This window comes from Cygnus olor, chromosome 20, assembly GCF_009769625.2.
Source record: "Cygnus olor isolate bCygOlo1 chromosome 20, bCygOlo1.pri.v2, whole genome shotgun sequence".
NCBI lineage: Eukaryota > Metazoa > Chordata > Aves > Anseriformes > Anatidae > Cygnus > Cygnus olor.
The window spans coordinates 9,836,852-9,849,416 of NC_049188.1; the positions used below are offsets into that span (position 1 = coordinate 9,836,852).

Below are 12,565 nucleotides of genomic sequence, written 5' to 3' on the forward strand. Positions count from 1 at the left end.
AACGCCCCGCGGCCAGCGAGGCTGCGGCGGCGCCCTAATGAGAGGCGTTAATGAGAGGAACGGCTCCGTGCCTTAATTATGGCCCTGTCAGGGGGTGGGTGCGGCCACGGTGCCCCCGCCGGCCGCCCCGCGGCGCTGTGGTGCGGGGCCTCTCCGCCGCCCGCCGCCTGCACGGAAGCGGCGCGGCCGGGCCCCCGCGTGTCCGCGGCCCTTCCCCGGGCGGTGTGGCGCCGTGTGGGGTTCCTCCCCGTGCCCACGCCGCCCGCGCTGCCTCTGGGGCTGGCTCCGGTGTTTTTTATCCCCCACCCCACGCAGCGCTCGCCCCGTGGGCGGCCATGGAGCAAGCGCTGAGGGCCCTCCGCCGGGGGGCCGCCAGGCTGGCGCCCGCTGCCCGGCTCGGGGCGGGGGGGCACGGCCCCACGCGGGACAGGCGGCCCCCGTGGCCCTGCCGGCCGGTGGGTGGTGGGCAAGGGCTTTCCCCAGGCGCTCAGCTTCCAGCTGTGGCCCTGCGAGGGGTGGCTGAGGCAGGGGGCGATGCCTGCGGCTCCCCACGGACACGCGTGGGCCCGGACCCCCAGAGCCGGCCGGGGTCCAAAGCTTGCGAGAGGGGACCCAGGGGGGCTGTGGCAGCAGGGCAGGAGGGCCGGGGCTGGCTGGGGAGCGATTTCCCAAAGCCCAGGAGGAGGCTGGAAGGGAAGCCGCTGCCCATCGAGAGGACGAGAGGCTCGGAGATCATATTCGGCATCGCGCCGTGTGCCGTGGCCCTCTCGCAGTCGAGAAGGGACCTGTTCAGGTTGTTCCTCAAGGAGAGCGCCGGCTCTCAGCGGCTCGTCATGAGCGAGTTTGTCCTTCAGGCCTCAGCCCGGGGGGTGCCTGTGCACCGAGTCGGGAGGAGAGAGCTGGATGCGCTGTGCGGGGGTCGGGTCCACCAGGGGGTTTGTTTAGAGGCCACCCCTCTCCGTTTCAAGAGTTTGGAGGAAGCTGAGAAGCCCGATTTGGGGGACGAAGAGAGTCCGAAGCGACAGCTGGTTTGGCTGGTGTTGGAGCAGATCCAGGATCCCATGAACCTGGGCGCACTGTTGCGCTCTGCCTACTTCTTGGGGGTGGACAGAGTGGTGACCAGCCAGAGAAACAGGTACGGGCTTGGTTGTCTGCTTCTTCAGTGCTTGGGTTTTCTCCTTCTTTTCTTGCTGGATCCCGAAGAGCTTTCAAGCCTGCATTGCTCAGCAGCTTCTTTAGAGGGCTTTCTAAGACTGAGCTTGAGAACTGGATTTGGCCAGTTACTGCTCTGCGTTGCGCTCTGCAGGGAGGCTCCGGGATGTCGTGTTCCAGGCTGGTAGAGAACCTCCCTGGGTACCTTTTTTAAAAAACCACTTTTGTGTTTTAATTGTCCGGCCGTGCACAGAACTGCTGCAACTTATCTCTTGGGTTAATTTTTGAGCCCTCCTATTCTCTATAGGAAAATACATCCGTATAGCGAACGAGATCTTTTGCAGGCTAGATGGAATTGCCTGCTGCACAGGCAAGAGAAGGAAATACAGAAGCAAAAAATCCTCCTGGTTTTCCTCTTTTGCTATCATATGAAACTTTTCCCTTCTTTTTTTCCCTTGCAGCTGCCCCTTGACTCCGACAGTGAGCAAAGCTAGCTCTGGAGCTATGGAAGTCTTTGATGTCTACAGCACAGATGATCTCCGGAGCTTTTTGAAGGTAGAATGATCCACGTTTGTTTTTTTTTTCTTCCAGTCTTTTAGTGTAACATATATACGGGAAACCTCAAATATTGCATGTGCTGAACAGGAAGGAGGTACAGAAGGAGGACTCAAATGTTTGCAGCGTTCTGTTCTCCTGCTCTGTGTTCCTGTTTGCTACCAGTGGTCTGTGCTGTAGGACCTCTCTGATGGCTGTGCACCCGCAGTCTGGTTGTGTCGGGTCGGGTGGGATAGCTGCTCTGTGTTGTGGGTCCTTTCCGGAGGATGGTGCTGGCAGGGTAGCAGCAGGTCTGTCCTGCGACTCGGTAAGATGGGGTCTGTCTCCCTGTCTGTCCGTGGGGACCAGGGCTGGGGCTGCTGCCTGCAGCAGGTCTTTCCCAGTGCACACAGAGGCAGTGTCCCAGAGCCTGGCACACGATGGCAGCATTGGGCAGCCTTTAGAGCAGGGGAGCGAGGAGAAACCAGGGCTGGATGTGAGCTGCTGGAAAGCTTTTTATCTTTTTTTGCCTGTACCTATGCTGCGAGGTGAAATAAGGGCCTTTGCAGAATGCAAAAAGGGAATGCACATGGAAAAATGTGATTTGAGCTGAAACAAACACAGGAGAGTTGCCTTGAATTGGCAGTGTGAGTCCATCCCTGTTATAGCACCGCACAACTGCCCTGACTTCTTGTGGAGGTGCCCTGGGAACCAGCTGAATGCTGCCCTGCGTGCCTGCATGTGGCTGGGTGAGTCTGGCCAGGGAGCGAGGAGCCGCAGGCTCTCCTCTGCCTTCCCCTGTTTGCGTGGGACGCCCCAGATTGGTGCAGCGGTGGGGCTGGAGGGTCCAGCAAGGTGTGGGAGGGCAGAAGCTTTGGATCCGTAGAGGGACAGAGGCACCTGGTCCGCACTCTTGGGGTAGCTGTGTGCCTCTGTCCCTTTGAGGAGGAGCTTGTCAGGTTCCACGCAGGGGTAAGCCTGGACTCTTCCCACTTGGTGCTAGAAAACCGGTGTTCAGCTGTACAGGAGGTGTGTGGCAGTCGGAGCTCTAGAGGATGATGAAATGAAAGGCACATGAAGTACATTGATATTTAATTGAAACAGCTGGAAGAATCACTTTGTTACTGTAAAGCCTGAATTATTAACATTTGGAGCCATTGCAGCAGTTCATTTAATTGGACCCAGATTCACCGGCCTAACCCTTGGCATTGCCTGGCTGGTGTAAATTTGATAGAACTTAATGTAAAAAGCGCCAGCTTCACAGGAAATGAAGCTGGCAAGAAGCAGCAGCTCTTTTATTGTTAAAATGGATTTCTAAGACAAATAATTAAGGTTCTTTTTACTAGGGCGAGGGAGGGAAGGCTGGTTCTCTGCTTATGTGAAGCACTGAGTGTTGAGTGCCCTGCTTTTTATATGAGCTGATTTTTGGCATCCAGGTTGAAAAATGTGTAGTTGTGTTTGAAAACGTTTCTGGGGGCTTCTGATGGCTGAGGCCACATTGCTCTGTTCATTAGCATTATGCTGATTTGTTTAACACTACTCTTTCTGTATGCTTTTCTGCCAAAAACCTTCCTAGAGCTGTTGTAGTGGCAGAAAAGGCTTTTCAGCTGCTTTTTGTTTGCTTGATAAACTGGAACAAACAACAGAAGGAAAATAACCCATTTTTGGTATGTTTTGCTCATTTTCCTCATTCAAGGTTCATGTCCTGGTACTGGTAGGACTTTGGTGGTAAAAATGCAAGGGATGTCAAAAGGCCAGTCAGCTTAACTGGAAGTCTGAAACATTTATGTGGTTATGTACATGTCTTACTTTCTTTTTAAGCTTGAAAAGTTGCTGTTGTTTTGAACACGTATTTCCTTTCCTGTTCTCAGGCTAAAGCTGCAGAAGGCTGGGAAGTTGTGGGAACGGTGAGCAAGCCTGAAGAGGTGGAAAATGTTCCTGTCATCAGTTGCTTGGAATTTCGGTGGAATAAACCCATTATTATAGTAATAGGTATTGTCAATTGACAGAGCTTTGGGCTTGGTGGAAGTGTGTGTGTGAGGAACTGATCAGGGCAGCATTTCATCCCCTAAGCTAGTTTCAGGTCTGTTACATTCTGTTACGCTTTGGTCTGGAAAAGAAAAGCTGAGCAAGAAGCACCAGCATGATCTGTGGGCAAATAAAACAGAGGCCAAGAAGAAGGGGGGAGCCTGGAAGTTTCCCAGTAGGAACTGTAAAGATCAAAACAGTTTGTGCAGATGAACAGGGAGTTTAATAACCGCAGAGGGACTACGTGGCAGTTCTCAGTAGCAGGACAGGACTGGGTCAGTGCACCACAGCACGTTGTTTGCATTGCGTTCTGCAGTGCTGTTGGTCCTGTTGTGGGGTCCTGAACCTGGATTTTCCGTGTTGGTGAACCGCAGGCCTGGGTGAGAGAGACCCAGGAGGTACGTGTCTGCTTTTGCTGTTCTGAGGCTGTGATGGTGAGCTGTCCTGTGTCTTTGCTCTGTCATGATTTCTCTTTAAAGGACAGGAACATGTCTCTGTGCTCAGGTCTGGAGATGAGGAGGTGATGTTGGGGATGGTCTGAACAAAAGGCCGGGCTTCGTGGCAGAGATCACTGCCGAGATCAGTCTGTGGCTGCTTTTGTGTGCCTGCGAGAAGGCAGGAACTACTGCCCAACGCAGTGCAGGTAGGAAGGGTGGGTTTAACCTCCTCCCTGCCCGACCTGTGCACTGTGAAACTTGCAAAGGATGCTGTCTTTTGTAGGCAGAGTTTGTGTAGCCTGCCAGAAGGTGAAGAGAAGGGGAGTGATGACCCTGTGGCAGCCAGAGAAAGGAATTCACCCAGGAGTGCTGCTCTAGGCACCCTTGTGTGGCCATCCTGTGGTCCCCGCTTTGTGTCTGTCACCTGGCACGAAGCTGGTTTGAGCTTTTACACTTGGAAGTGGTGTCATGCTGGCGACGAGCCATCAAGGGGCTGTAATCCTGCCCCGTGCTGCGGTTTTCTTGGCTCAGAAGACATTCCTTTAATTAAAATGTTTATTGAACTCCTAGAAATACTGACAAGACAATGCAGCAAATCTGGCATCTCTACAAGACGTGTGAAGCTATATTATAAAGGGGATGGGGAGGCTGGCAGCGATGCTGATGGACCACAAAGAAATGCATCCCAGAAACAACGGCAACACCAAGAGAAAGGAAGGGGGTGAAAGTGGCAGTGGTGTCATTACCTTGAATTATGAGAGATTTCTCCAGGAAAAAGTCCAAATATCCTTTTGTCAAGGGAGATTGGAGGCTGATGGGTAAGATGCATAAGGAGAGCTCCCAGACCTTGCAGCAGTAATGATTTCAACTCTCTGCTGAGCACTAACTCTTCACTGAAAAGAAAATTGAACATTACAGTTGTCTGATGCTGGGGTTGTTTGAAGAAACATCCTAGATCTGAATATGTAGCGTACCTGCAGCCACAAATAGAGAGCAGCAAAGATATATTAGCATGGCAGTGAGCATTGCATAGATTGTCTTGTAAGTTAAGCATTTGCAGACTTGAATTCACCCCCCTGGCATCCTCGCTGGCTTGGAAGAGAATGGTTTGGACAGCCCAGGTTAATGTTGTGTGCGCTAGAGTCGTTGCCTAAGGTGGCTGGGGAGCTGGGTGCCCTTCAGACTGGAAGCCTTGTGTGAACGGGAACAGGTTGGGAGCACTTAGGTGTCCAGGGAAGAAGAGTTGCTGGGTAGTTTGTTCTTCTTACGCATCCAGTCTTCAGCTTGGGTTTTAAGGCCGTTCGTGGAACTGCTGGGTTTATCAAGCTGCTCATCGTGCACCTTCCTCAGCACAGCCCCTTCTGCCTGCCTTTGGACATCCTGCGCCAAAAACTGCGGTCGCTACCCTGGTGTGAATTGCAGGAGGGGCAGGGAAACTCCTGTTCTGTCATTTCAGCCAAGCTCAGAGGCTTTCATGCGCTGTGGTGCGAAGTGTGTTGTGTGGCTTGGAGGAGCGGGAGTGTTAGGAGCATGAGTCTGATCCCATACGGCGGCGGCAAGTCGGAGTGTGAAGGTGGGGGGTGGTGCATTATCATTACCGGCTCCTTTGAGCATCAGACCAAATCCTGGGCAGTACTGCAGTGCTACATGGGGACAAGCATTACCAGATAATTAAGAGGGACAATGCCAGGTGAACTGTCACTGAGAGACAAAACTATGAGATCGAAGCCAAAGATCTGAAGTGGGAAGCGTTTTGTTCACCAGTATAAACTAGGGTTCTGTCTGACTTAGTCGATACTCCCTCCCACGTGTCGCAGTCTGTGCAAGTCTTTTTGCCCTGAATTTATAGGTCCTAATTATTTTAAGCAGCTAGAGCCATAAAAAGCTTTGTAAAAGCTGGAAGCAAAATTGCTGCCTTTATTAGGAATCGTAAGGCCCTTATCAGGGAGAGGAGGGGATTGCTCCAGGAACTGTGGCACCTCTGCTAATAACTGCTGTCCCAGTTGGAGAGCCCCGTGAGAATGTGGTTTTGAGAGGCTCAGGAGACAAATAGTGCTGTAAGATCTAAAACTTTCCTGTGTTGAACCAGGCAGAAGTAGGTTAATGTATATATTTTTATTTCCTTGGAGCATCCCTAGGGAGCCACAGTCTAGTGATGAAGGCAGGTCAGGCCGAGGGAGCCCTGGCTTCGGTCCCCTGTGTCACACCAGGCCTCCCAGGTGGCCTCGGATCCCTCGGCCGTGCCTTGTCTGCTCTGCTGGCCTAAAGCAGCAAGAAAAGAACGGTTAGGATGGGATTTTGTTTTTCTGAAGGTTCATTCTCCCCAGCAAAAGGGTGCTCTTGCTTATTTTATATGGGAAGGTGATGCCAGATGCATTACCAAATGCATACTTTTCCTTACACAGAGTGCATCTTGCCTGTTAGATCAGCCAGCAAAGCGTGAGACTGGGCCTCAGCGTCCAGTCTGTGAAGTGGTAATAACGGCACTCCCTGTGTCGTGCGGGAGGAGGTCTCACACAGATAAATACGTAGAGACCGGGCACGGGACCTGCTGGGGAAGAGCTGTAAGCAGACACCAAGGGAAGAACTTTGTGGCAACTCAGCCCAGCAAGGAGCTCGTTTGCCTTATGGAGGAGCGAGTCTCCAGTGGCAGAGACAGTGCCTAAAGCATCTGTGATGCTGTTAAACCTCAGATGAGTGGAGGTGAGCCGTGGTGTCAGCGCTGGTCGCACACGTAGTGTGCAGAAGCCCCTGCAGGCAGCGTGTGCCCTGGTGGTGCCGCCCTGGGTGAGTCTGGGGTTCAGCTGGGCCCGGGGTCTGGCTGTCGAAGGGGAATGTTTGGCATCCAGCATGCTGAGCCTGGTTTGTTAGAGGGCGAGCACGTCTTTGAAATGAGCCAGGTATGCTTGCAGCCCTGGAGCTGTCTGTGTAGCTCTAAATAATGAATGTGGAAGAAGTCTTTGGGGAGCTGAGCGGGCTGGGAGGTCTGTGGTCTTCTGCATTTTCACTTGTCTGCACCAAGGATTGTTTAAAGCCTCTCCCTTTCCATTTCCCTTTGTGACAGTGTGAGTCAAACAACTACTAATGACCTGGGATAGATTTCAACTCTGTTTCACCAGTGTATCAGCCCAAACATATCAGGGCTGTTGGATGGTTTAACAACTAATCAATTGAAGCCTCTGGTTAAACTGTCTGCATTCACAAGTTGCACCCAGCTGGTGGTACTCTGCGCTGAAAAGGCTGAGCCTGTCACTGTCGATAGGGATGTGGGATTTGCTGTGCCACAGCAGGCCGGTGGCCTTGTCTGCTTCGTGCCTCTGGCGGCAGCCCGTGTACGTGGGCAGCTGCCCGCTGGCACGGTGGGTGCTCGCGTGGGGGGTCCTTGCACTCGAGCTACAAGTCTCTGTGATTTACTGGGTGTGCAGGTGTGTTGTGAGGGTACTGAGAACACTGCAGGTACTGGAGAGCAGGTCCAGGGAGGTTGGAGGGGGCCAGGAAGGGATGGCAGGGACGGTGCCCATCTCGTCTCTGGTATTTCTTGGCCATTGCTCGGTGGGAGTTGATGAGGTTATTGAGTGGTGAGAGAGCATTAGCAAGACCTGTGCTCGTGACAGGGAAGAAGGAACGTGGCAGTGGCTGTGAGCTGACCTGAGCAGTGTCTGTGTTCTGCAGGTAATGAAGGTGACGGACTTTCCCTGGAGACGCAGCTCTTGTGCCATCGGATGCTGGCCATTCCCCCTGGCAGAGCGCTTCACCCGGGGATCGAGTCACTGAACGTCTCTGTGGCTACTGGTAAAAATACTTCTGATGCACAAGGGCATCAGGCCAAATTGCTGTATTTAAAAATCTCAAATATCTAGGCTCTCAGAATGATTTTCTTTTCTTAAAATATTATTATTTTTTTTACTTTCCTACAGGTATTCTCCTGCACTCCATCTGCAGCCAAAAGCTGAGGCAGTGACTGATTTTTCTTGTGGCATGTGGTGGAGGTCATCCAGCCTGGACCTTTGGAAGCCACTTGGCGTTTCATGGCTGCTTTCTGTCAGTGTGGATGTGGAACTGCTCTTTCCAGGCTTTTCACCATCTCTGCAACGTACAGGGAGAGCCCCGTTGGCCCGACCTGTATTTTGGCTGATGCACAATACCACCAGAGCCCTGGCTCAGTGCTGAAGTCAGATGCCTTCGTGCAGTAGGTAACACCTCCCACCCTCAGGGGAAAGGTTGTCAGGAAGGGGAGACAAAGCTAGGTTTTAAAAGCAGACAGCCAAATCCTTCGTTTTTTGCAATAAAATAGCCAGTGTTGGCTGCAAGTCTTGTTTGTTGCAAGGGGACTTACATTGCTCAGGGTGCGGAGAGGATTTTGGGCTGCAGCTTTGAGCCAGTTCTTGGTTGGCACCCCCCCCTTAGCTGCCAGGAGGGTGCTGGTGACAAACAGGTTTGGTTTTGGACTACTCGATAGCAATTTATTCACGAGGCAGTTTCCCTGTTACATATTGCTGCTTGAACGTCTGAAGTACAGCGTGTTGTATTTGATTGTAACACAAGTCTGCGGCCGCGCCAAGGATGGACATGACCTGTTCGAAAGAGCTGTAGCGGGGAAAAATGTAGCCCGTTGAAATAAAGCCTCTCTAAAGATTTCTTGGAGACTCGAATCAATCCTTTTCGTGTCATACATAAACCCTGAGTGTGATTAGTGGAACGGGGCTCTTCCTTCAGGTGGGAACGGGGTTCGGGAGCTTGTTCTCTTCATTTGGGGAATTTTTCTTTCCACGGTGGGCCTGATCCAGCTGGATGCTGAGCTGCCCCAGCACCACAGTCCCCACTGATGGCATCGTGGGTTCAGGGAGAGTGGTGACGGTGGTTTCATTTGCAAATATCCTGGTTGAAAACCAGGCTGGCTAAATTATTGAGAACCAAATGAATGTTATCGCTTAGCACCTTAATTATTTTATTTAGCTACTGTGGCCCTTTGCATAGGATTCCTCATTAACACTTAATTTACAGTGCCCTTTAGGGATAATTTCAAACAATTCAGCTTAGTCTCCCCCCTCCCCCCTTCCAAATGAACAAGTAAATCACTCAGAGTGACTAATTAGGACTTTCCTTTGAGCTAAATGAAGTCTGTAAACCGGTCTGTGGATGTGGGGGTTTTTCAGATGTGTCCCTGGGAGAGGCTGGCTGGCCTTGCCGAGGGCGCTGGCTGCGGTGGTGGCTGCAGGGCTGGGACAGGACGAGGGCTGGGACAGGAGACGTCGCTCTGCTGCTGCAGCAGCTCTGGGGACTTCCCTGGCCTAGGAGAAACGCGGAGCATCGCCCAGCCAGGGGCTGGCCTGCAGGTAGGATGCTGCTCAGCTTCGCACTGAAACCTTCTGCCGTTCAGTGGTGTCGAGCGCTCACTTCTGTCGCTGCAGCTGGCGAGGGTGCCTGGCGTGTGGCTGCACATATCCTGAGCTGTGGCTGCCCCTTCGGCCTCTCCTGTGCAAAAGGACAGAAGCCAAATTCCCCCAAAAATGCCCGCTGCAGTGCGAGCCGGGCTTCGGTGCCTGAGTCTGAAAGGTCTGAAAGTGTTCGCCGAACAGCAGCAAAACGTCTGGTGGACTGCTGGGGCGATGGCTGCCGGGCAGGTGTGTAGCGCTTGCCTTATGGGCTGAATGTATCTTTTTTTATTTTTTTTTTTAAATGCTGAAATGAAAAGGCAAGGGGCCAGCGAGGCTGCTGGCGAGCCTTCCCCGCTGGCGCTGATCATGCAGCCGTGTCTGCCCCAGCAGAGGGTGCCCGTGGCTTAGATTTGCTCATTTTTCGCAAGACAGGTTCAGCACTTGGGGCTAGCCGAGTCCTTCCTTCTGAGCAGTAGGGATGAAGATAAAGCCTTTGCTCTGTTCTTAATCTATAGATAAGTATCTATAGATTTTTTTTTCTGATTTCATACAAACTGCAGTTTCTCCATTTAAAAAAAATAATGATTTCTTTATGCAGTACTTTCATAAGAGGAGGCACTTCATTAAGTTTGCTTGGTTTTGGGAAAGCTGTGCACCCTCAGACCACGCGTAGCCACGCCGGTTTACTCCCCTAATGAGGAGGCAGGTGAGTAACAATGGAGCAGGTACTTTTCTGAACCCAAAAAACTTCGAGACCTTGATGTCCATGGTGGCTCCGTCAGTGGGGCGAGCGTGGAGACATTGCCAGGAGCCCTGGGGCAGGGGCCTGGCCGGGTCTCTCTGTCCCCCTGCACTGCGATCGGTTTTCCTCTGGGAGCAGTTTCCAGCAGTCTGCCTGATCCTGTTTTAAACGTGCCAAAGAGTGGCTTTTTGCATTCCCAGGCCTCGCAGGCAGGATGGATCAGAATCCCTGCAGTCGCTCCTCTGGTGGCTCAGCATCCATCGCTGCAGCGGCGGCGACTCCCCGCAAATTGCCCCGTGCAGCCGCCGTCTGCGCAGCACCTTGCTGGGGCACCGGAGCGTCAGACCGGGCTTACCGGGGGCCGTATGAGGTTTGCATTTTAACAGGCTGTGGTGCTTTATGGTTATTTTTAACAGGAGTTTGTCTGCCAGCTCTGTTGGCACATCAAGGGAGTGCGCTGGGGGAAGCGTTACATCTGCTGCTGGTGCAGGGGAAGGGAAATTGGGATCTGAGTGCACAAATAGGGCTGGGGCTCAGACTTCGTGCCTGACTGCTGCTCCACGGGCGTCATTGCGAGTGCAGTAAATCCCACCCTGGACATCTCCGCCGTTCACTGTAGTGCATTCAGCACGTCTCCCTCAGCATTAACTTTTGGCCCTGCTTTGCATCGCTGGTGCCCAGCTCATGGACGTGGGCTCGGCTTCTGGCACAGCCGACACCTCTCCTCCTGCCCGAGCCGCATCCTGCTGCGGGCCCAGCACGCCTGAGGCCTCGCGCTGCCGGGAGGAGCACGGGGACCTCTGCAGAGTGGCACCTTTTGAGATGGAGCTTTCTGCTGCGTGATTTGCCCCCGATCTAATAAATGCGATCCATTAATTGGATCATTGCCTGCTTCTCCAGTTAATTTCCTGGATATTTTTAAACGTTAAAATGTAGTTTTTATAGTCTTTCATTATTTTTAGCCTTAAGCTCGACTATAATCGTCCCTGTAATGTAACTGTAAAAAACTCCCGGCTTTATATCATAAAGGAGGACATTAATTGTCATTTTTTGTGTACATCAGCAAGATCAAAACATGCTTCCTGATTACTTCTGTTTGTACATAGAGTCTCTTTGATATTTAGATATGAATAAAGTGTGTGTGTGTAATTTGAAAGTCAATTCTTCCCTCCCTGCTGCTTGTCATGGATTCCTCTCAGAAGCATATTTACCAAATTGATTTTAAAATTTAGTAATTGCCCTTCCAAAATGATTTCTCAATAATCAAAGTGTCTCTAAGCACAGTGGCAAAATATTTGTCCTTGCTATCTCAGAAGATGCGCTCTGCGCCTGTCTTCTTAATCTCAGACCAGGCAAGCACAAATCTTTTCATCCCCCAAAATCAACTCGAGGGAGAACAGGCTTGGAGAAGCTCAGCTAATGCCCCAAATCTAGGTTTTGTGCACAGATTATTAATACGACAGAAACCAAATAATTCCATAAAATCCTCAACTGGCTCTTAATGAGGCTTCTTGAGAGGGGCTGGCAGTGTTTTTGGGCAGAGAACAGCTATTTTCTCTGTGCCATGATCGGTGCCGTGCCATGGCCGGGGCTGCCCCGTGCTCGTGCCCGGTGCTCGCGCCGCCTCGGGCAGCTGGGCCACGTGCTGTGGAATGAGATTGATTTGGCTGCTCCAGGGCTTCTCGTTCTCATTTGCAGCTGCTTGCAAGAAAGTTGTGGGTTTGTTGTTTTTTTAAAGCAGCTCTGGCACCATCCCTTTTATTCTTCAGCCCTGTGCCCACCCGACGAGCGCAGGTCTCTGCCAGCATTAATTGTCCCATTTTTCTGCACCAGCTTTATAACGAGGCTGTGCTGAAAATCAGGCGCGAGGGCTCAGCCTGGGCACGCGGCCCCTCCGGGTGCAGCGGGGAATCCTCCAGCCGCGCCGCAGCGATGATCGGAGTTTGTAAATGTAATCAACCTTGAGGTCTTGTTACTTCCACAGGTGCAATTAACATTACCATCTGCTAATCCGTGATTAACGATGTTTACAAATATGCTACAACATGTTAAAATGTGCCTGCGCTCTTTTTTTTATTTTTTTCCCCTCACCCTGTTTTGGCGCGAGAGCTGTGCCGGCGGCAGAGGCGCAGCGAGGGCTCCCGGTGGAGGGCTCGCCATGCTCCACCACCAACTCGCAGACATTTTGCTTTCATTACTTAAAAGTGCTGTTGAACTCCAAACCAGCTGTAGGAATGACAAGTTCAAATCAGGAGGTCAGTACTGCTAAATGGGATTTAATTGCACGGGGGTTG

The 12,565-nt window shown here is 52.0% G+C and overlaps 1 protein-coding gene and 1 long non-coding RNA gene across 2 annotated transcripts; both read left to right on the forward strand.

Annotated features, from left to right (window-relative positions):
* Nucleotides 1-158: 158 nt before the first annotated feature.
* On the forward strand, nucleotides 159-8,789 carry MRM1 (mitochondrial rRNA methyltransferase 1). Its single transcript, XM_040532577.1, has 5 exons — nucleotides 159-1,135; nucleotides 1,614-1,707; nucleotides 3,558-3,678; nucleotides 7,824-7,943; nucleotides 8,069-8,789. Exons 1-5 carry the CDS (start codon nucleotides 336-338, stop codon nucleotides 8,110-8,112), a joined length of 1,179 nt encoding a protein of 392 aa, XP_040388511.1. The 5' UTR covers nucleotides 159-335; the 3' UTR covers nucleotides 8,113-8,789.
* Nucleotides 8,790-9,190: 401 nt separating this feature from the next.
* On the forward strand, nucleotides 9,191-11,581 carry LOC121057871. The gene is made up of 3 exons (XR_005814000.1): nucleotides 9,191-9,775; nucleotides 10,128-10,235; nucleotides 10,688-11,581. It is a non-coding gene; the product is annotated as an uncharacterized LOC121057871 (long non-coding RNA).
* Nucleotides 11,582-12,565: the final 984 nt, after the last annotated feature.

Bases quoted from the DNA above. Each gene is read 5' to 3' on its own strand.
- MRM1 (XM_040532577.1), top strand. From the start codon at position 336: ATGGAGCAAGCGCTGAGGGCCCTCCGCCGGGGGGCCGCCAGGCTGGCG. The intron at 3,679-7,823 runs GTATTGTCAATT...TGTGTTCTGCAG, and splicing joins ACCCATTATTATAGTAATAG to GTAATGAAGGTGACGGACTT. The intron at 7,944-8,068 runs GTAAAAATACTT...ACTTTCCTACAG, and splicing joins GAACGTCTCTGTGGCTACTG to GTATTCTCCTGCACTCCATC.